The 23355-nt window shown below is 29.4% G+C and overlaps 2 protein-coding genes across 2 annotated transcripts; both read right to left on the reverse strand.

The window, feature by feature from the left end:
- Positions 1-740, reverse strand: LOC100779835 (senescence associated gene 20). Its single transcript, XM_003533627.5, has one exon. It carries the CDS (start codon positions 655-657, stop codon positions 199-201), a length of 459 nt encoding a protein of 152 aa, XP_003533675.1. The 5' UTR covers positions 658-740; the 3' UTR covers positions 1-198.
- Positions 741-17313: 16573 nt separating this feature from the next.
- LOC100775210 (short-chain dehydrogenase reductase 2a) lies at positions 17314-18962 on the reverse strand. The gene is made up of 2 exons (XM_003534617.5): positions 18739-18962; positions 17314-18269 (listed from the first exon to the last, which is right to left on the reverse strand). The coding sequence occupies exons 1-2, from the start codon at positions 18936-18938 to the stop codon at positions 17444-17446; spliced, it is 1026 nt and encodes a 341-aa protein (XP_003534665.2). The 5' UTR covers positions 18939-18962; the 3' UTR covers positions 17314-17443.
- Between the last annotated feature and the right edge of the window lie 4393 nt (positions 18963-23355).

The following is a 23355-nucleotide window of genomic DNA, read 5'->3' on the forward strand; positions in this document are numbered from 1 at the left end:
TTGATGAAAACCATTTTATTGAATAATCAACCAGGTCCACAAGCCAAATATGTACAAATAGTATATTAGTCCAAATGTTGTTAAGTTGAGCAACATGTTTAATTAATTCGTAGGGGCCACTTTATGGTACATTGTACATCACGCCCCTAACTAGCTTCCAAGTTCCAATTAACCACAAACCATGAAGTGTTGTTGTGGCTAAATAGTTAACACAAGCCCTGGCAGTGACCGGTGATAGAGATCACGAGGCTGGCTTTGCCACAATGTCATGCTATCTTTGCTATCTTCCCACCTTGGAGGCCTCAAATCCCTCACCACAAGCCATGTGTTGAAGTACTCTCTAAACTGAGTTATGAGGCCATTTTTTAGGGTCCAAACGTGCACCCAATACGCCTTGCCCTCCCAGCCCTCAGCGATCGTGCAGTCTCCGACGGCTGTGACTCGCCTCGGCTCAAACCGGAAGCCCTTGGTGTGATCTGTTTCCCCTGTGAGCACCTTCATCATGTGGTGGCAATGAGGAGGGCCATGGAACCACCACTCAAGGTCACTTGCTAGCAATTTGGCCACATTGTCCATTGTTCCTTGCCCTAATAGTGCCTTGTAGAGCACTTCAACTCTTGCCTTGTTTTGCATCTCCACCTTTTGATGATCCTCCATGCTTTGAATTTTTTTTGTGTGAAATTTATGCTTCTAGGCTTGTGTTTTAGGAAATGGTTGCACTAGTTGTGAATTGCATGGAGGGATTGGTGGTGTCACAATTTATAGGCATAGATAGGAAGGTATATCCGAAATTTGTGCCTTATTATAGGTTAAAATAAAAAATGCATAGACGGTTGAGATTGATTGATTTATAAAGTGGGGTATAGGAGGGTGTGGATTAGCTCCTAGAAGTTGTGATTAATGTTTGCACGATTGAGATGACAAATGTGTCACACCAAAATGTTCATATAATAATTATAAATTGTAAGAGTTGGAATGCTTTTTATGAGGAGATAACGATGTGAATTAACTTGTAGACGTAAGTGCATGAGGGAGCCAAAATTAAATTTGGGGATAATTAGAATGACTAATCAGCCTTTGGGAAGTTTGACTTGTTAATAACTCGTGTGAAAGATGGACCCGTCGTTTTCATTAAATGTTTAGGTATAATCTAAAGGTGCTATGAACTTGAAATGATGTTTTTGGAATGTACTATGCATGGCCGACCCTCTTCTCGTTCAGCATAGGCAACTTGTGTTAGTACGAACGAATAGTCAATAGATCAGTTAAACATGTGGTTTCAAGTTTATTCAGGAGATTTATTTATAAAACAAAAAATAAATCATTAATTATAGTAGTGAGGAGTCTCCATTTTAACGTCTAGTAAATAATTATCATCTCTATAGATTAATCTCTAACTTACTAGATAAGAATATACTGTGAGGAGTGAAAGAAAAACAAAATCACGAACAAAATAGATGACAATTAGAGAACTTGATTATTTTCCAATTTATGATGCTGATTTTTATTATAAACACATGTATATGGTCAGATTTATTGTATTCAAAGATATAAATCTAAACACCAAGTTCTTGTTTGGTTCAATTTACTTTAGAAAAAAACATCTTATTTTTACTAATTTCTTGAGAGAGCTTTTAAGAAATAAATGATTATTTTGTAGAGATTAAGTTATTCTAAATAAGCATTAAGTATTTTTCATTTACTTTTATTTTTATTTTTCAGAGTATTCTCCCACCTCCCTTATTTTATAAGAACTACTTTAAATTATCTTTTGTATTATTTTTTTTTTGCCCAAACAATCTTAATCATTTTAAATTTTTTAGTCAACTTTTCTATTATAAAAATGAGTAGCCACAAATCAATATGACAAAGGACAAAACTTATACACAAACTACAATGATGATGAAACTTCAATTTTGATGGGAGAACATCACCAACAACATCTAGGTAAATTATTGTGATAAAACTTATATACATACTACCTTAGATTCTTTATGTGCTACTATCAAAATTAGTTTTTCACCCCGATAATATAGATCATAAAGATTTGTATTAAAAATCAACATGTAAATTATTGTGATGAAACTTTTAATTTTAATTGGAGAACATCACAAAAAATCTAAGAAATTGCATATAAGTTTTGTTAAGATAAATTGTGTAACCATTGTTTTCTCTTCCATCACATTTTAATTAATTAATTAGAAAGAAAAAAATTGAATAAAAATAAAATGATGAATTACAATTATTTGAAGAGTAATAATTTAAAAATAAAAAAGTATAAATTATTAATAAATTCAATATTATTAATTAAATTAATCAACTTTTTTAATTCTTTTAAATTAATTTAAAAGGTCTTGTATATAAAGACAGAAATAATATTTGATTAGACAAGTTTTAATTAACATTATCATGCAGACACCATATAATGTTATGCAAATTGGAACCAAAAAATGTGTTTGTGGTGAGCCATGGCATATATTGGCAAAAGCTACAGTTGCCACACGGCTGCATCTTCGTCCTTATCCCTTATGGTGATGCTCTTTTCCTACCTCTACCAGCCCTAATAAAATGTTGACATGCCTCCAACCAATTAGCTATTAATGAGATATATTATTTCTATAACAATTTCTAATTACAATACTTTTGATCATATACGACCATAATTTTACATTAATTAAGAAAGAGATTCCATTTTCATTTTTTATTAGAATAGACGGTACAATCGAGATCGTTACACTAAGGCTAACTTATATATATGCACTTAAATATTCATGTCTAAAGGCTCATGTTTGATGGGTTATGAATCATCCGTTGATATAGAATAATAGATCGAGTGACTAGTCACAATGAGATAATTTGGCTCTTAATATTTGGACTTTAAACCTTTGATTAAGTGACATTCTATAAATAAAAAAAGTGATCTCCATTTTTATTACTTTCGAGTTCACATACACTTTAGGATCATTTTCCTGGAAGACTTTAGAGTTTGAGACTTTAAGATTTTTCAGATTGAGACGAGAATAATTACAAATAATCTAAAATATTTTGTGGTCGTGTGGTATCTCGTGGCGTGGGAGTCCCCATATGAGCATGGTCATCATACCGAACCTTAATTATCAACCCATTTAGCTATCACAATCTCAGTTAGTAGGACCACTTGGATAGTTGACCTGTTACTGTCAGAGAACAATGATTCAATGAAGATGCATGCCATTGCCATTCGCAAGGAAAAGGACGATCAACATATATATTTGACCATTCCACACCTTTTCAGACCGTTTGGATCATCATATTCTTCTTGAGGACTGTACACTCTAATCTCTTAGTTGAATTTTCAGTTGCAATTATACCTATGTGTTCTATATGCTTTAGGAAAATGTAAACTTCGTCAGTGAAGACGAATTTAAAAAATTAGATCAAAGATATAAATGCTTCGACTGAAAAATTAGTTTTAACTGGAAGATTTAGGACATTTTTCTTATCTACATTAGATTTGACCCTAATTCTGATTTATCTAATGTAACCCGATTAACAAGTAATCTCACTGGAGATGTCTAAACACGTTTAAACAAGGAGAATAGAGTTTCTCATGCTAATTCACGACTTATATATAATTTGATATTTCAAAAGAAACCACATCTGGCAAAAAAGAATAAAAAGCAATCAAAAAGTATATAGAGCAACGCACAATGGCATGTCTTTGTGCTTTAGTTTTAATTCATTAAAAATGTATGTATATAAAATATATAAAAAATGTGATATCCATACTTCTAAAGCATTAAGTAGCAAAAAAAAAAAAAAAACTTCTAAAGCATTATTATTATTAAGTGTATATATAATATATAATTAAACAAAGGCAAAGCAAACGAGTGGTGAACAGTGAACACTACTGCAACAAATATGGACCATCAGTTAGTTATCATAATTAAGCTTTCATGCATGATTGGTGGGGAGCCCTTCATTAATTATATAGGTTTAAATCTCCTTATGATCTCTATATTTTTCTTTTGTTACAAATTAAAGGAAAAATAGATAAAAGGACAACGATTCCTAATTCCATGGATACATGCAACACTGAAGTATAATTACATACAAGCACAATTGGATATGGAACATATGCATATATGGGAACCCCTCATGTACATAGAGTTTGGACGTACGTTCTCCTAATCAATGAATTATAATAGCATGGCCATAATCCACGCAGAATGTGTCATTGACATTTGACAGAACGACATTAATGGTTCTAAAAGCTCATGGATGAGAATTGAGAACCAATCCAATCTATCATCCTCTAGCCAGCAATTTTGGAGACTATATGCATTGATTTTCCTTATGTCATATTAAATATCCATGAGTCTGATCGACATGTATATTAATTGCAGGTCATGGCATTTGCCCCGAGCCCCATTATTGATCCATTATATTCTAGTTAAATCACTGTTTGAGGTGACATGTGTTAGGAGAAGGATCATCTTCAATCCAGAGAGACTTAATTGTGCAAAAGAATGATTATTTTAACTGTTTGATGCCGTGTAATTGTGTTTGAGACTCTATCTGAAGATTAAATTATTTTAATAATTTATTTAGAGTAAGACATGTTATTTTGTCTTTCAGTTTTAAGACTTCAGATAAATAAACAGTCTTATCAATTACTTTAGCTCTTTCAAGACTTTCTTCTAAAGTCTTAAGTTTTTTTTTTCTCAAAAATCACAGTTGATTTCTTTAGAGCAACATTTTCACCAACAACTTGTACTTTTCATTGAACAACTTGTCATTTTCTTTATACTTCTTATACTCCAAAGAAATCATATGTGAATTTTGAAGAAGAACTTCATAAAAACATTTTCTCATAATCTAATAAAGATTCAGATGAACTACTATTTTCAGACTCAGATTAAGTTCTTATCTCAATATTTTTGTTTGTGTTTGTTATATTAGACAAATATTAGTGTGTTAATCATCTAAACAGTTATTATAGTTGTCCAGATCTTTCGATGTAGTCATTAGCCTCTTTTTTTATCTTCTTCTTTGAGTATCATTTTATCCTTAGCTTAGGACACTCGGTCTTTATGTGTCTTGGATTCTTACACTTGAAGCAAATAATGACACTAGTGTTCTTTCTCTGATGACTTTCTGTACTTATCCTTATTTCTAGAGTAGTATTTGTACTTCCCTTTGTTTTTCAGCATTTTCTCAAATTTTTTGGACTTGAGGGACATCTTATCATTTGTTGATCCACTTGAGCTTTTGTCTGAGCTCTCAAACTTGTCCATCTTTGCTTTGAGAACCTTTTTCTTTTCAAATTTTTACTCTTTCTTGGTTGGACTCTCCAACCTTCAAAGCTAGCTACTGAGTCTTTCTTGTTGATTTGTTCATACATTAAAATTATTATATTTCAAAAAATGAATAATAAGATTGAAGAGTAATTTCAAAAGAATTATTGTCAGAATAACTTAATCTCTCCTCTTTATTTTTATTATTATTATTATTATTATTCCAAGAGTAATTCTAAAAAAATTATTTTTCATTTTCACTATTCATTTTTGTGAAATCTAATGGTTTTAATAACTAATTGTATCCATTCTATAGGAAAAGGTTTTCATTGTGTTGATGGTAGATATACACAAGGAAAATTTGTTTATGTTTTGAGGGGCATTTTTATCAATATAAAAAAGTAACTTTTGAGGGGAGTTTAAATAGAAATGGGGGGTTGGAAATAGCAAAGTTCATCAAGAATTCTCCTACACTGCACTTCATCCGTTTATTCAACTTGGGCTTTATGAAAAAATAACAAAGTCCATCTTGCTCAAAGACTAGCATAAGCTATTGAAAGTTATGAAGCGACAATAAAAATCTATTGAAAAGGGAAACAATATTATTTGAAACTATTTTAAGAAAGGCATAATTATTTAGGCTCTACTTGTTTTTTAAGAAAACCTCAAACATACTTGACCGATGTATTCTTATGGGTGAACTTAGGAGGGAGTCAAGACTAATCTCCCAAAGTACTACGTCTATTTAAGAATAAAAATGTATAGAAAAGAAGAACAATATTTATAATTTTTAAAGAAAAAAACTCATAAGTTTGCTGCAATAAGGTGTCCAAAATACCAACAAGCAAAAAAAAAAAACACCAAATTCCTATGGCATAACTATGTCTTCCAAATCCTGCTCCATTGTTGGAATCACCAACCAATCATCTGGACAACAATAACTAAGATCTATAGCCTCCACAAGGGTAGATTCATAGCCAAAAACCCCCTTAGCATTTTCCATCACAACATTTTCCACAAATGGGGGATCCAATTTCTCAGTGGTCAAATTCCCATCAAAGCCTTCAAGGTATCCCAGCCAGCAAGTATAAGAAGAATCTTCAATGAGTGCTGATGGTGTTAGTGTTGGTGTTGGTGTTGGCTCAGCCAATACACAAGGTCCTGTTGTGGACCATGTAGGCCCTGGCTGAGGCATGGCCTCCAACATGTAGTAACAATATTGTGCACCTGAAGACATGGACACATCAATTTCATTGTTGGAAATGTTGTTGTTACCTTTAACACATGGTGGTGGTGTTGGTGGTGACATATGTTGTGGCCAAGCATGAGATGTTGTTTCCCTTGCCGCATCAGAATGAACATGATGAGAATCCCTTATCCAAGGTTTGCTTGGAAAATTGGTTTCCTCTGAACCCATCTCTTCTTTCATGGACTTTTTCCAGTGAGTGTTGCATAGAGTACAGGGGCCAAGGACCAAAATCCTAATGGGAAATATAACTCTTGCTGTGGTGGGAATTGGAAGTTAATACTTAATACTTAGCTTGTGTAACCTTTGGTATATTAAAGCCTTTTCAATTATAAAATGTTACTTTTTGGTATATTAATTAATACTTTATAAAGATATTAAATGAAAAAGTTCTTGGAAAGCATAAGCCATAAAGTACATTAATTAATTCGTGTTAATAGCTTAATTTCATTTACTTATTTATTTATTGTTTTCTTATATAAATATTTTTTTAAGTTTAATGATAATATACTGTAAAATAATTTATATGATCATTCAAACATAAATCACCATTGACTCTTAAGATAATTTTATTAAAATTAAAAAAAAACTTATCAAACATCTATATATTGATTCAAAAATAATAATTTAATCTTATAATTTCTTTTTTAAAATAAAATAGAATAATTAATAATTTTTTATATGATTGGACATAAAAAAAACTTATTAATTTTTTTAAAACTATCAAAATTAGGACTTTAATTTCTTAGTAAGATCTTAAAATATTTCATAAATTTTAATCTTTTGAGTCTATCCTCAATTATTTATTCTTACTTGATGTTCTTTGTCCATATCCAAGGGCGTTGAAAATCAATTTAAAATGGGAAAAGTACTTCAGTTAAGACTAGGAAAGGGTCTAGAGAGAAGTGACCAAACCAAGACAAGAAAGAAAAAAAAGAAAGTTTGGGGAGAGAATCAAAATGGGTCAGAGACAACAGCATGTAGACTGACACGTATGTGGTGAAACCATTAGACACATCAAATCTTCTTTAAGCAATACACTGCGTGTCTGCAAAGTTATGGCCAATTTTCCACACCTTTCTGCCACTTTCCTGAAAATCCGAATTGATCATGCACACCAACACTGTGAAATGTGAACAACAACCCCATTACATATACTCTTCCTGTCTTCTATCAAAAGCAAAAATTCTTTTTAACTTTTACTTGACACAAAATTCAAACAATCAAGTAGCAGGTACTACACACTACACACCTTATCAGTGCACACACCTCTACTCTTTGGAAGCGTGGAAATTGTGTCCATCCTAAGTGCAGTTACTAATCTAATCTGATGTAATTAATCCTACAATTCCTCTTTATAAAATTGTTAATTAAACTTTTTTTCTTAGAATTTATTTTTCCTATTAAGATATTCTCTAATTGAGAAACAAAAGCATATAACTGGATCCACCTTGGTAACATGACAATTACTTTTGTTGTTTTTTTTATTTATTATACACAACATCATATACAATGTGAAACTAAGTATATGGTAGCAATTTGATTAAAAAAATTAATGAAGTTAATTAAAAAATGTTTTTAAAAGTAAGCAATTCATTAATAATATATAAATAATTTATTGAAGTTATTAATAATTATAGTTATTCTGAGTATAAAAAAAAATGGTTACTCCAAAAATTTATTTCATGTTCTCGAACTGTTTTGAGGCAGTCTAGTTATCGCACCCTACTATCCAAAACAGTGGAAGTAGCCTACGAGTGCTTGACTATAACACAGCAAACACTGCCTTTAACCCAATGGGCAATTGCTTTTTTTTTTTTTTTGACCCATATTTCAACTAGTAGGCTAAGATTAAACTGCCCATAAATACATCGGGCCGATCTACTTGGTGGTGTCTTGCATATATAGAGCAGAGCACTTTACATAATAAATTTTATGGAAAAATTTGTGAAGTGTTGTATTCTAATGAAAAGTTTCCTCAACAAAATTGTTTTAACTTTCTAGTTTCCGTATTTAATATGAAATTCTCTCCCAACATAAAATCTACACAAGAGTTCATCCTCCTAGAATATGATTCTTTTTAAAATATGATTGTTTTTAAAGAAAGAGACTCCTGAGAAATTCAAAAAAATTATGCTAAAATTATGTTTGATCACTTTTTCAAAACTCTTTCTAATATATTTTTTATTTTTTGTTTTCACTAAGGATATCTCCAATCAATAGTCGAAGACTAATTTCCTTTGAGATATAGATATCACTAAAGTTGTGCCTTGGTGACTTATTGGTCATGGGTTCGAATCCGGAAACAGTCTCTTTGCATATGCAAGGGTAAGGCTGCTTACAATATCCCTCCCCCATACATTCGCATAGCAAAGAGCCTCTGGGCAATGGGGTAAGAAGTTTTTATATAGATATCACTAAAGTAGATTTTATCTTTTCTAATAAAATCTTTTTCATATACAAAATCAAAAATAAATTTGATAATATAAAAAAACTCAACTATCTATCGAATGTACTAAACCTTATTAGTCAAACTCTTTCTTATATGCACATTGAAACAAGGGTACATGTGTGAACTTAAATTTTCTTGCCTTTGCATTTGGACGTAAAAGCATTCATAGTTGGTGAGCTCAAATATATGGTAAAATAACCAAGTTTATGAATGCACCATTTGTCTTGATAAGTAGGAAATAAATAGAAGAGATTTATAATAATTCACACATTATATTCAATAAACTGAGTTAAACTCCTTGGTTAAATACACCTGTTTTTACTTATGCATGGTAGAATGAATCTATTCAATTTTCTATTTAAAATATTGACCAAATGTTTTTCCAAACAATTGAGTAAATATATCAAATCCCATTTAGAAGCTTCAAACTTGTGTTTACTTAACATGGTGATCCATTGTCTGTGTCTCTTTATATAAGTAGTTTTTTTTCCCACATGTTCAATTATGAGATGTCCCTGAATGGTTAAAATAGAAAGAAGAAAAAAAAAAGATAGTTGGAGTTATTTGTAGTTACAAAGTATCTTATCAAATTCAAAAAAATTACAAGAGTAGAAAAAACTATAATATTAAAATAAATGTGTGTATACAAAAGAAAGCAGAAAATACAAAATTATATATGAGAAGATATTACTAACCGATTAAGAAAAAATGACTGAAAATCAGTTAAGATTGTTTCAATTTGAACAACTGTAAATAAGGCCATAAGAAACAAGAAGAGTAAATCACATAGTTTTTAACCTTGTGAAAAGAAAGAGAGAAAGAAATTAAAGGACAATGAAAAGAATTTTTATGAGGAATTTTACATATATTGAATAGTATTTCTACGAATTTGGTCTTTATAAATCGAGTTCAATAACATCTATGTAACCAACCTCATCAAGAAAAAAGATAAGACTTTTATCGTCTATGTTAACCTAATTAAACTAGGATCAAACTAGTGCCTTCTCTCTCACATATTAGAATTGGCAATTTTGGAACTCGGAGAATTACAGTAACAGCAGTAACATGGCTTAGAATTTGAGTTTACTTGGTACGTGCTATCACTATATGAAATCGTAAATTACTATAAGAAGAAAAAGAAACTCGAGAAAAATAAATACTCTATTCCAAACCCTCCAAAATTGGGAAAATATGAAAACCTGCATGGTATGGAATGGTTCGGGTCTCCTTCCTTAACAATTTCATTATAACACCACTAAAACTCCCAAACACAATTATTCAGTAATATATATATATATATGCTCATTAGTACCACTAAAAAAATCAAGAAATTAGCAACGAAATTTAGTAGTAAAAATTACACTTTTTCTTTATTAATACTAGGTCACAAAAAATTTAATGACTTACATATAAATTATTTAGTCACAAATGTTATTTTTTGTTGAAGTGATATTTATTTTAAATGTGACTTTATTTTGGTCTCCAGATAATAGGTTTGGCACTAAGAGACACGCAATCCATAGGTCACAACTTCACAAGCCATCTCTCTAGTATTTAGACACATATCTAATTAATTCCGGTCAGTCTATTGCATCGTTGGAGGAATGCATCAGAAAAATCTTGAAAGAGATATGGTTGGTGGTTGGAACATAGAATGTCTTTGATATATTGCACTCTTCACTTAATAAGTTAAGGAGTGGCATTCTTACATCTTTGTGCATTCAATTCCTCACAGAATTTGATTCCTATATCGCAGGAAAAGCAGAAATAGAAGCTGCATTATACATTGCTTGAGAATTGAGATTACCTCTCTAGGCACTTATTGCAAGTGGTGCATGTTTGATGTTCCCAATTTATTCAATAAAAAAACATGAAACCCATAATCTCTAAAAATGAAGACCATTGATTTACGAAAAATAAAATGAAGGACATTGAGCCAGAGAGAGGATTAGGTTGTGTGGCACTCCTCTTCTGGACTCAATTTTTCCAATATGATAGATAAGTTCTTTTGTTTTTTCGAAAGTGACAGGTCAAATTTATCGTTTTGGTTGATGAAAATAGTTTTCTAGTAATTAATACCTCATGTCCTTCTCATTTGCATATATTATTTGGTCTCACGGATTGCGAGTTGTACATTATAGACAAGAAGGTATTTTTACAAGTAGGTTCCAAGACTCGAAGGATGATGATGTAGCATTCATATTTTGGCTTAATTTAATCACCACCTTATGCTTGTTTTAGAGGTACCTAGTTGCTCTAATCACACACCTAGATTAAAAGTTGTGTAGTTAAATACAAATTTTGTTAGAATACAATAAGAGGGTCTCGAATCTCTCTCCAAATATTCTAGAATTTACTTTGGAAGCTCGTTTCCTCACTAAGTAGAATATTCAAAAAAGAAAATTGTAGAGACTACAGTATTCTTTATTGGAGATATATAATCTTACTTGAACTAAGATAAAAAGTAGAATATTCACATTTAATAACAAAGTACTCAAAAAGTGAAAGCAATTTATATAAAAATTTTAACAATAAAAAAATATTTTGAACAGTAAAAATAAAAATATTATCTAAAGCGTGTATTCTAAAGATAAAAAATAAAACAAACATATTTTACAAAGATTAAAACAAAAAAAATTACAACAAAAATAAAAAATATTAAATTACAAAAACTAAAAATATATTTAAACTCACTTTTTTTCATCCTCAATTATACATTGTGCCTTTATATAGTTGGTATAAAAGATAAACACAATTAAAACTTTTATATTAAGAATATAATACAAGTTATTTGATTAAGAGAATATAAGTTATACATTAGTATGGTAAAATAATTTTAGACTGTTATTTATCACAATTTACGACACATCATAAATGTTCAATTTAATAGAAATAATATATGACCAATGTTTGTAACTATTGTTTTTTAATTTAGATCTCGACTTATGACCTATCTAAGGTCATTAATAAAGTTTTCTTTTGACACCTAAAAAACCATGTTTATTAATATACAAAAATAAATAATATATGTAGAAGAATTTTTCAAGGAATCAGATAATTTTAAATTTTGTTAACAATAATCCAAATACTCCCTTAATCTTTTAGAGGGTTAGGAAATTGCAATAAGAGTAGTGCTTTTAGTTGTCAAAAGTAGGAAATTGCAATAATTGGTGTTTGTAACTATTTTTTTACTTGGTTTGAGTCACCACTTGTGTCTTATTCGAGGCCATTGTTAATAAAATATTATTTTTGTTGCTAAAAAAAGAACTTTTGAATTAATCAAATATATCATTTCAAAATTAATTCGGCTTAATCTTTCAGGGAGTCTGAGAATTGCAATAACAGTAGTGCTTTTAGCTGTCAAAAAAAGTAGATATTATATATAAATGGTGTTTGTAACTGTTTTTTTTTACTTGATTTGGGTCACGGCTTGTGTCCTATCAAAAGTCATATTTAATAAAATTTCTTTTGACGGCTAAAAAAAGAACTTTTGAATTAATATGTACAAATAAATAATATATTTAAAAGAGTTTTTGGGGTGATTGGTAATATATGCATATGTTAAAAAATGCATGTATTTAATAAGGGGTAAAATGAGAATTTTGTTAATATACAATTTTGATTTTACTGAACAATTTTATTTTAAATATTTTTTTCTCTTTTTAACTCTATTCTATTCGCTTCAATCAAATTATCTTATTTTTCACACTCTATTTAAATCTTTTTCATTTCTCATACTTTTTTCCTTTTATTTTATATAAAAAAAAAAAACACAAGCTAAAAGAATAATGTTTAAATGATTTATTAATTGGGTTAACTTTTTTATTTGTTTATCTTCAAGTGCATAGGATAAAAAAATGGTTTGACTAAATATATACAAGTAAACATTGTGGTCTCCCCCTGCTCCCCCTAATTTTTGTCACACATATTAGAAGCCATCGCTACGCACATGAAATCAAGAACCTTACAGAGTTTGTACACAACAACCAAGAAATGCTACAATTTACTCCTTTTAATTCAGTGCAAGTTTGCAACAAAGTTGGCTTCTTAATTAAGTAGTTCAAAGTTACAGTATCACTCCCGCACTTGGAGAGTTCTTGTGATTTTTCTTGGTTCTATTACTTGTTATACTTAAGTAAATGCTACAACAGTTTAATATTTATGCAGGTAAAAAGTTTTATACTGATAATTCATTAAAATTTATGATAAGGGAAACTTTTAACGTAAGTATTATAAAAATTAATAAAACTATCATAATGGCAGTTGTGATTAAATAATAATAATGCATAAATTATTTACTCATACTAAAATAATTAAGAGGAGTTAAATTGTTTCTATTAGATCTATAATAAGCAGTTAAGTGATGTCTTATAACATATGACAGTAGGGTAAAAAAGGGTTATTTTCAATTTTGAAGAAATAAAAATGAATGAAAATCTTTTATAAGAATCAAAACTAATATTTTCTTATTTTAAAGGAATAAAATACAATTTAATATTTTATTTTATAATAAAATGTTTTTGGCATTATTATCTTCAGATTTATATATGATCACATGAAAAGCGTCTCTGTTAGCTATTCATATAAAATTGGATGGCTCACTCACATGATGATCTTCACAGCTTCGATATGGGGTACATGAATTTCACTGCATGCCCACTTAATTTATTTGTAAGGCTACATGGTAGAAGTACTCCTATTTAGCTAGCTAGGTCCCTGAATCGGAGCACATTAGCAAGAACAAAATTCATGGCTCACAATGCGTTGATGTTGAATATTTCACAGTTTTCCCAGTCTTCAAGGCCTTGATGGATTCTGAGCTGTTTGTGACATGGTAACAACTTTGATGATTTTGAAATCTTGTTATAAGTTAGTATATATTAACTTATAAATAACGATTGAATTCAAAATAAATTTCATTGATGACATTATTGTTGTCAATTTTATAATATACTAACTTATTGAAGTCTCAAAATTGATAATAAAATTCAAAATTAATCATCAATAATTATAAGAATTACAAAAAAATCTAAATTGACATAAAAAAAGGACTTGTTAACATTAAAATAAATTAAAGTATCAAATAAATATTATAAGATGCAACTTAATTGATTAAATAAGATGCATGAATTATATATATTTTAGCATCAACTTTTGATCATTATGAATTAAAAAATGTATATCACAAATGAATTTCTCAATCGAAAGAAAATATAATCTTATATATATAAAAAAGGAACAACATAGGTTAAGGACTTAAATGCAATTTTTTTAGAATTTATAATTTTCATTCTTCTTTTTTAAAATAGAAATATTTAATTTTCATATTCTAAAATAAAAATATTTAATTCTCTAATTATGTAAAATATATACTTTTTGATCCTTTTATGAAATCCAAAAAAATGTTTAGTATGAAATAATGTAACCCAGATTTAATGATATAATATGAGATTATTTGTTTAGTCTATGTTAATTATCATCGGTGGAAATATAGAGGGGGTAGGCTGTCCCCTTAATATTTCTTGTGTATATGTATTTTTAAGTTGACAAGTGTAAAATTAGATAGTGTAAAATTGTAAAAAATTGATTTTGCTTGTTAGTATGGCAATGATTAAGATGATAACTAATGTAAAATTATATAAAATTAGTTGTATGCTTATTGTTATTACGATTACGGTTAAAATTATTTATTTAAAATAAAAAATAATTTCAATTTTATGTGTAAAAATAGTAAATAATTTTTAAGAATATTATATATTATAAGTTAGACATTTAAAAAATTACAAAAGAAAAAAATTCAATCCCCTTTAATAGACTTTTAATTTGTTAATCTTTACTAAAAGAAAAAAATCATCAACGTTTAAATTCTTACCGATCAATGTTTTCACTCTAATAAAAGGACTAAAATCATAAATTTTACAAAAATAAAAGATTAAATATTTCTATTTTAAAATAAAATGACTAAAATTTTGAATTTTGAAAAAATAAGGACTATTATTTTAAAATAGGAACCAAAATTATATATTTTAAAAAAATAAAATAACCAAAATTGAATCTAAGTTTAATTTAAACATAAATAAAAGTATAATTTGGCTGAAATTATATATTACAACATAGATTTTATCTTATTTCAGAATACCACCTAGGAATCTCTCATGATCTACTTTTATACATTTTACTATAAAATTAGCAATTAGTAAACGATTGGCAACTACTGAATACCAACTCCTACCACAGCATTATCAAAACTAACTAACTAGACATGTATTAGCAATTTTAATAATGAAAACATTTTCAAATAATTGAGGTCATAACCCCCAAAGAAACACTTCCAATTAACATAATACACTAAACTATCACAATTTTGGTAGCTTATGGAGTAGTTAGTGCGTCGGCATATATAGGGTTCCAAACCAAAAACAAGATACGGGTCATAATTATCATGAACAAGATCTTGTGCTTCACAATTTTTTAAAACACCAAAATCCCCTGCGTCCTCCATACTTGTCCATGCTTTTCATGGCTGTCGTATCCGATTAATCAAATAATCAGTTTTTGTGTTTGATTCCCATAGAATGGGATTTCATAAGGTCAACCAACCGCATAGCCCTCAAATAAAGGGGTAGATCATGACCCTGACAGCTTATAAATGACAAGTGCCCTTCTAAAGATATTGTTAATTAGAAAAACTTGGCATTTACATCAACTTGATTGTACTTTATAAAATGCACATTAGATGGTTCAATATAAACTAATGAAACTACTAAATTATGCATGTTACTATAATCACCCTCTCCAAATCTCGGATCATTCAAAATCAATGAGGGCATGAGGAAGCTGTAGTAGGGGTGGCCACCCAATTAATGCTTCCCGATGAAACACTTAATTTTATTTTTGGTTAAGACATCAAGGGTATTCTCTAAGAAATTTTTTTCTAGTAAATTACTCTGAATACCTATAAATTTTCAAAGAATTGCATAAATGTCTCCTGTTTTTTTACATTTACAATAATCTACTTCCCTATGGGAGGAGGGACACCGTTTAATATTTTTTAAATAATTAAAGAATGTTAATGTAATATATAAGAAATGTTGGTATAATGTTTTTTCTTCAAATATTGAAGACACTTGTTTATTTATTCAGAATTTTCATCTAAAACTACTAAATAAACTGAAACAATTTAATTTATGTCGTGAGATGCTAAATTCAATTTTTAATTAAACTGAAACTGATAATCCACTTACTAATGAAAACAAAGATGCCCCTTTGTTTGTTCGAAAGCTGACAAGTTGTACAATCCAATTATTTAGTATGAATAATTTTACCATTTTAAAGTCTATCATGCAAGCAAGAGAAGGAATTGAAATTGCCCCTTTGGATTGAACACTTGATTAAATAAACTGCGCAGCCCTCCCTGAAGTTTTACTATGACTAATATAAACAAAATTACCCCTGAAAAACAAATAGTTGACAATTGACCTTTGACAAACTAACCACTAAATCCAAAACACCCACGTTGAGACCATGCAACTTTAAATATGTGATGGCATGGATTCAACCATATAGGAGACCAAGTTGAGCGCAAATACTTGACTTAACCAAGGAATCCTATATATTCATGTTACTGATGTAGGTTTGCATTTTATTTTTTTTTATGTAATACAATGTTATTTAGGTACTTGACGTCTCCATTATAATTGACTTTGCTTCCATTGCCGTACATTGCACATAACCCGAATCATAGTATCTTACATTGTCTTAGCCACCATTAGTCCAATCAAAAGCACTTTCACATGAAGCACGTACAAATATATATATATATATATATATATATATCAAGATTCAAAGAATAAAATTGCAATTTTCCCTATAAGTCAACCATACAATATCCTACAACTCTACCCTATGCTACTATGTATTACGTTAAAAAAAACTTAATAAATGAATTCAATACAAATAATTTAGGAATTACTATTGATCATAATTCTTAAGCATAGGTCTCTATGCCTAAATTTTCTCCCTTTAATTTTAATTAATCAAACTTTTTTCTTGAAATTTCACCCTTGTTACTCCAAACTTTCAGCAGTGTGATAGTATTACTAGAATCAATTAATTAATCCTTAAGATTTCAAAATGAGTTTAATATACATGTATTATTTGCGCAAAAGTTTACATAATCATCAATAAAAAAATTATTATTAATATAATTTTTAAGTTAATTATTATAAAAATTAATAAATTTATCATAAATAATTATTTATGATTGAATACGGTGTACTAAACTTTTATATTATTCTCCTATATATTATTTATTCTTCAAAAATAGCTGCAACTATATATAATATTGAATTATTATCGATATAAATTCATTATACAAGCTTGACAAAGTGCCAGCTGATCCTAAACCGATAGCTACTACCAACTACATAGTAAAATAAGGCAACATGAATACCAAGAAAAAGAAAGTTATTACAGTCCAATACAATTTCTTGAGGAAGTGACTCCACCATCCACAACAAGATTATGACCACTAACATACTTAGATTCATCACTAGCAAGATAAAGAGCAGCCTGAGCAATGTCCAAAGCCCTCAAAGTTGGTCCTCTCAAGTTGGCAAGCCCTCTAACAAACTCCTCAATCTTCTCCACCTCCTCTGGGAAGGGCACCCCGAAATTAATGCCCTCATCATCACCATCACCACAAGGCTTCCATGCATTCACAAGCATGGAAGTGGCCACCCCAAATGGTGAAATGCAATTGACCCTAATCCCATACCTCCCCAACTCACAAGCAGTGTTCTTTGTAATCCCAACTATGGCATGCTTTGAGGCAGTGTAGGCATGTGGTCCAAGCCCCCCCATGACCCCAGCAACACTAGAAGTTGAGACGATGCACCCTACCCCTCTTGGAATCATCACCCTTGCAGCATGCTTGATCCCTAAGGCCACACCCTTCACATTCACACACATCACTTTGTCAAACTCATCAGGGTCAAAGTTGACAATGCTCTTGTTCTTGGACTGGTTCCCTAGCACCCCAGCATTGTTGAACATGATGTCAAGGTGTCCATAGCGAGAAATGGTGGAACTAATCAAGTTTTCAACCTCTTTTTCAATGCTGACATCACAGTGGACATAGGTTGCTGAAGGAGATAGTGTCTCTGCTAGCATGCCTCCGGCTGCATCTTCAACATCAGCAATCACCACCTTTGCACCATGCTTCACAAAAACTCTCACGGTTGCTTCACCTATGCCCCTGGCACCCCCAGTTACTATAGCAACTTTGCCTTCCAGTCTATATTAGTATCAAACATAAGAACATTGTATAAGAGAAAAAATAATAATAAATGATATGCTTTAGTTTGTTCTTTTTATGTGTATAATCTAGCAGGATACTAATTATTTCCTTATATCATGTGTCATGAGTTTCATCCGCAATGTATCTAAAGATATCTACCGCAAGAAAGAAGTCAGTTCCTTAAATAAAATTTTATATTTTAACAGATTAGTATCTGGCTCTCAAGTTAAAATAAATAATTCCATGTATATTATTAGACCATGCTAAAAATGTACACTTTTATACAAAAATAAAAAATAAAAAATTGTGCTTTATCTCCTTAGATTAAAGATTGTGGACTAGCCATTGGGTGGAAGAGACTTTTTTTTCCCATTTTTCTTTGTCAAACAAAAAATGATTTGCAAAATGTAAAGAGAAACAGAGAAATTAGATTAGAGATATATACAAATATTTAAATATTTGGTACCTTTTAGATGAAGGGGAAAAAGTGGTGTCTGTGATCTGTGGAGGAACTCCCTGAAGAGGTTTCTCAGACATTACAATCATGGTTGAGACTAGTGAGGGAGCAAAAGGAGAGAGAGACAGACAGGAGAAGCAGAGGGGATTGAGAAATGAATGAGTACGTGGTGTTACAAGCGCAAAACCAGTAGATATATATACACACATAACACGTATGTGTCGTGTGTGAGGGTTGCTTGCATCAAAAATTTGTTTCTTCCTTTTCTATTTGGTATCTTAAATAGTATGAATCTGACAACAAATTGATCTTTTAGTGTCATTTAATGACTGTTAAATTAATCTTTTAAAAGTTTAAAAGTTGAAATGCTGTTGAATATATACTTGAATTGGCTTTAAAAGGATAAAATTTGGTCGAGTGAATGGATATCGCAGTGGCAAGTAAAATTTATCTGCAGTGTTTTTCTTTGGATTAAGATTTTTCTTTATCAGTTCTTTGGATTAAGAATGAAATATATAGAGAGAGAGAAAAAAAAAGAATGAAAAAGATATGTTGTTTAGATGGAGAAAAATAAGAAAGAAGGAAATAAAAGAATTTTTCTCAGTTTGTTTGAATGGATGAAAAAGAAAATAAAAAGAAATTAATGAATTACATAAAAAATAATTTATAATAGCTTAAAAATATATTTTTGTTATTTAATATTTATCTTAAAATAAAATTATTTATTATTCTTTAGACATATATACTATAAAAAGCTTAAAAAATTAATTCAGAAAAATGAAAAAAGAGAAATCATTCCTCTCATATTTGATTCCAATTTGGAGAAGAAATAACTTTCTAATAGATCCTAGAAAAATAATTATACACATAATCTTTAAAATTATTATCAAACCTTTCGTGAAACATGGATGTATATATAATAACCGATTAATAAACATTCAAGTAGTCATTAATAAGTTGCACATATTTGTTTAAATTTTTTTATGCAAAATTAATTTTATTGGGTCTCTTAGGATGAAGTTATTAATCTTATTTTTACTTAGGAGTAGTTAGATCAACTCTTTTATTTTTTAAAAATAAAATTTATAAGTCATCTAATTTATCCAGTGTAAAAATGGAATTAAACTACCTCATATTCAATAATCAATAGAATTTAGACAATTATCTTATTTTAATCATTAATATTATAATCATCACATTATAACAAGCGAATGCAAGAATTCAAATATTCATTAAATGTGCATCTTTTTTAATTATATTTATTAATTGGTTTAACAATACCTAAATATAAATGTGCATTTAAAAACCACTTTCTATTAAATATTCAACAATTTAATACTTCTTTCGCTCATATTTAATGGCCTAAGTTTAAAACAGTACTTGTTTATTTTTATAAGACTCATATCTTTGCATTAATTATTTTTAGACTGAAATATTTCTTATAAAAAAAGAAGAAAAAGAATGTATTGACAAACTATTAGAAGAAAGAAAAATATTAATGACAATAATAGTTTTAAAAAAAGTTATAAATTTAAGATAAATTTATTTTTTTCAACTAAATTAACTAATTTCCTTAATCTTAATGAATTAGGTAATTTGATCTTATATACAAGAATATATGAAATATAACTTATTTAATAAATAAAAATAAAATAATTAAAAATATTTCTAAAGTGCCCCTATTTTGGGCCGGATAAAGTGCATAAAAACTTCCATACTTTATACTTCATTAGGACTAAAATATAAGAAAAATTAACTACTTATTGTGGTAGTTAAAAAACTTAATTTATTGGTTCAATCCTCAATTTTATATATGTTTTTTTGGGGTCAAATTAAACCTTAGACCTTAAGAATTGAAAACTATATCAAAGAATTTAAAATACTCACACATTATGTTCAATCAACTAAACTTAAACCCATTTAAATTGGGGATCATTAGTGGATGGGCCTAATCAAATAGGTTGATCTACATATTCAACTCTACTAATGAGCACTTAGACAAGTAGCATCATCTCTAGAATCAATGGATATTGTTTTTTGGGAATATTTCTAGCTAGGTTTTTCACAAAAACTTTTCCATGAAGGGTACTGAGAATCTAACTTTCTTAAGTTAATTTTTTTACTACAGCTAAAATAGAATGTTACTCTTATTAGATTATATTTAATGGGATAAATAATTAAAATGATTGATAAAAATATCACATGATTTTTTTATTCTCAAAAAACTTATATAAATATGTCCAAGAATATTTATGACCAAAGAAACAAATTTGATTCATATCTAAGAATCACAATTCTTAGGATTCATATTATTTTCTTTCAGGCATGCAAAAAACTTTTCCCTTAACACTTAAGATATTGAAATTCATTCAAGGAATTTACATCTTTTAACTTATATTCTTTCATACCTATGAACCAAAGTCAAACATCTTAACATGGAGTTAATTTATTTTAAAAAATAATTAATAATCAATAGAAAAAAATGAAAAGCAGGATTTAAATATATAAAATATAAAATTAAGGGAGACAAAATATATACATATTTAAGATATTTATATGTAATTTTTTAAAAATGAACAAATGCATGTATGTCCCTCAAATAAATGCAGATTTGTCACCGATATTATATGTCAAGTGCCAACTTCACACCATTAAAAAGTAAGCAAAATATATAAGTATGATTTATTTCCTATCTTAGATATATAAATATACTTAAAAGACAATGTTATATATTGAGTGTCAACCATATCACACCAATAACAATGTTATAAATATGCTTTATTTTGTTAAAACCAGTGGATATATAAATTAAAAACTAAGCAAAATATTTTCTTACAAGCTATGCATGCTTTATTTCCTATCCTTGAAAAATTCTTATGTATGTTTCACATGAATCACGTGTTAATTAATAACGTCTAAAATTGCAAACAAAGCAATTCTCATTAAATCAAAGAATAGTATATGTAGGAAGACCTTTTGAGACCAAAAAACAAAAGGAGAGGGACCACACCATTGATGGATTTTACACCACAAAAGACCTTAGTGAAATGCTTCCGATTCGCTGCTACTGTATTGCGCTTCTGGTCCCCAAACGTATGTTCATAGAAAACTTAAAGACAATGAAAGAAAGTAGAAATATACAACTTACTCGGCCCTATTCGCTTTTTATTTAGTTGTGCATTATCTTCCATCATCATAATTAAAAGACCAACTTTGAACACTGTCACTTGTTCTCTTATTGAAAATGCTTTTGCTTCAATTTGTAACTAGTTCTAAACCAAAACTTTGAGGGCAACAGGAATAAAGAAGAAATATTGTGCTCAAACGCAGGCACATTAATTAACTTGGACCACGATATACGTGACATGAACATAGAAAACAACGAAGGTAAAGATAGTTATTATATTATAACACAACCAAAAACAACTTTTAAATGGCCAAATACATTTTTAAAGAATATGTCGTGTTTCATGCATTGTGCCCAACATCTTTCCATCACCGTCATTTTTGAAATGTGCTTCATGCTTTTGAAATATGTGATTCATTTAAAAGTCTTGGAGGACCCGGCGGCAGTAATTACTATAAGGATAACACATTAAAGCTTTTCCTACATCAGGGAAAAGAAAAGTGTTTTGATATTTTTATGATCTTTAAGTTTTTATAGACTTAATATTAAGGTATATTTCACAGAATAATCAGACTACTGAGCCTAGCATGCACATCCATGTAGCCCATTTGGGCATCTGGTACGCATGCACTAAGTGGCAATGACCAACTCTTACACAAAATGCATGGGCTTCACAGATGTATTTTCAGATGGGCTTAGGCTTAAAACTCGACAAAAAGCCGAAGGTTTTCCTACAATTTTTTTAATAAAAAAACTCTGTATGATTCTTATGTTCTGTTTTTAAGTTTTCTTCAACTAATTAATGGTATACATTAAAATATAAAAAAATTGCCGAGCCTATGCTTCAACTTAGTCCATTTGGGCATCAATCGAAGATGCACTATTTGACAAGTTATTGTTTCTTGCACCTTCAAGTTGATTTTTGCACCTATTTTTGGCTTATGGAATGAACAATCCAAAATATAAAATTACAGGATTGATTACAGATTTTAAATTTTGGAATAACCAATCAGTAAGGTAAAAATAAACATTCTGGAAATGATGCAAAAAGAAACAACCCATTTTTGGCCATTACAAAATATGGGCTTCAGTTTTTTTTTGTTTTATGGGCTTCACAGTTCACACAAGTATTGCTGATGGGCTAAGGTTGATTTCTCAACAATTCCCTGAAAATTCATTCCTGCACCCCATTTTTTGCTTCATGCACTCTCAAATGTTGTAAAAGTTCCATGTAACCCTCCCTTTATTACAAAATCATCATTCTAAAAGTGTTTAGGTATTCTGGAATAGGTTTTTGGATTACTTATACAATTCCAAAATAGCTATTATGGAATATGAATTCCAAAATAGTTATCCTTCAAGTATATAAGTAATCCAGAATAGCTATTCCAAAAACCTATTATGGAATACCTATTCTAAAATATATGAAAATCATATTCTAGAATAGGGTGGCAGAATGTTGAGAACTCAAAGGTGTGTGCGCTAATTAGAGTGTTGAG

Source organism: Glycine max, chromosome 9, assembly GCF_000004515.6.
Source record: "Glycine max cultivar Williams 82 chromosome 9, Glycine_max_v4.0, whole genome shotgun sequence".
Taxonomy (NCBI): Eukaryota; Viridiplantae; Streptophyta; class Magnoliopsida; order Fabales; family Fabaceae; genus Glycine; species Glycine max.

What these genes read in the sequence shown, in the direction of transcription:
- LOC100779835 (XM_003533627.5), bottom strand. Translation starts at nt 657, where the DNA reads ATGGAGGATCATCAAAAGGTGGAGATGCAAAACAAGGCAAGAGTTGAA.
- LOC100775210 (XM_003534617.5), bottom strand. Translation starts at nt 18,938, where the DNA reads ATGTGTGTATATATATCTACTGGTTTTGCGCTTGTAACACCACGTACT. An exon ending in TTTTCCCCTTCATCTAAAAG is followed by an intron (nt 18,270 to 18,738) that starts GTACCAAATATT and finishes ATACTAATATAG; the next exon opens with ACTGGAAGGCAAAGTTGCTA.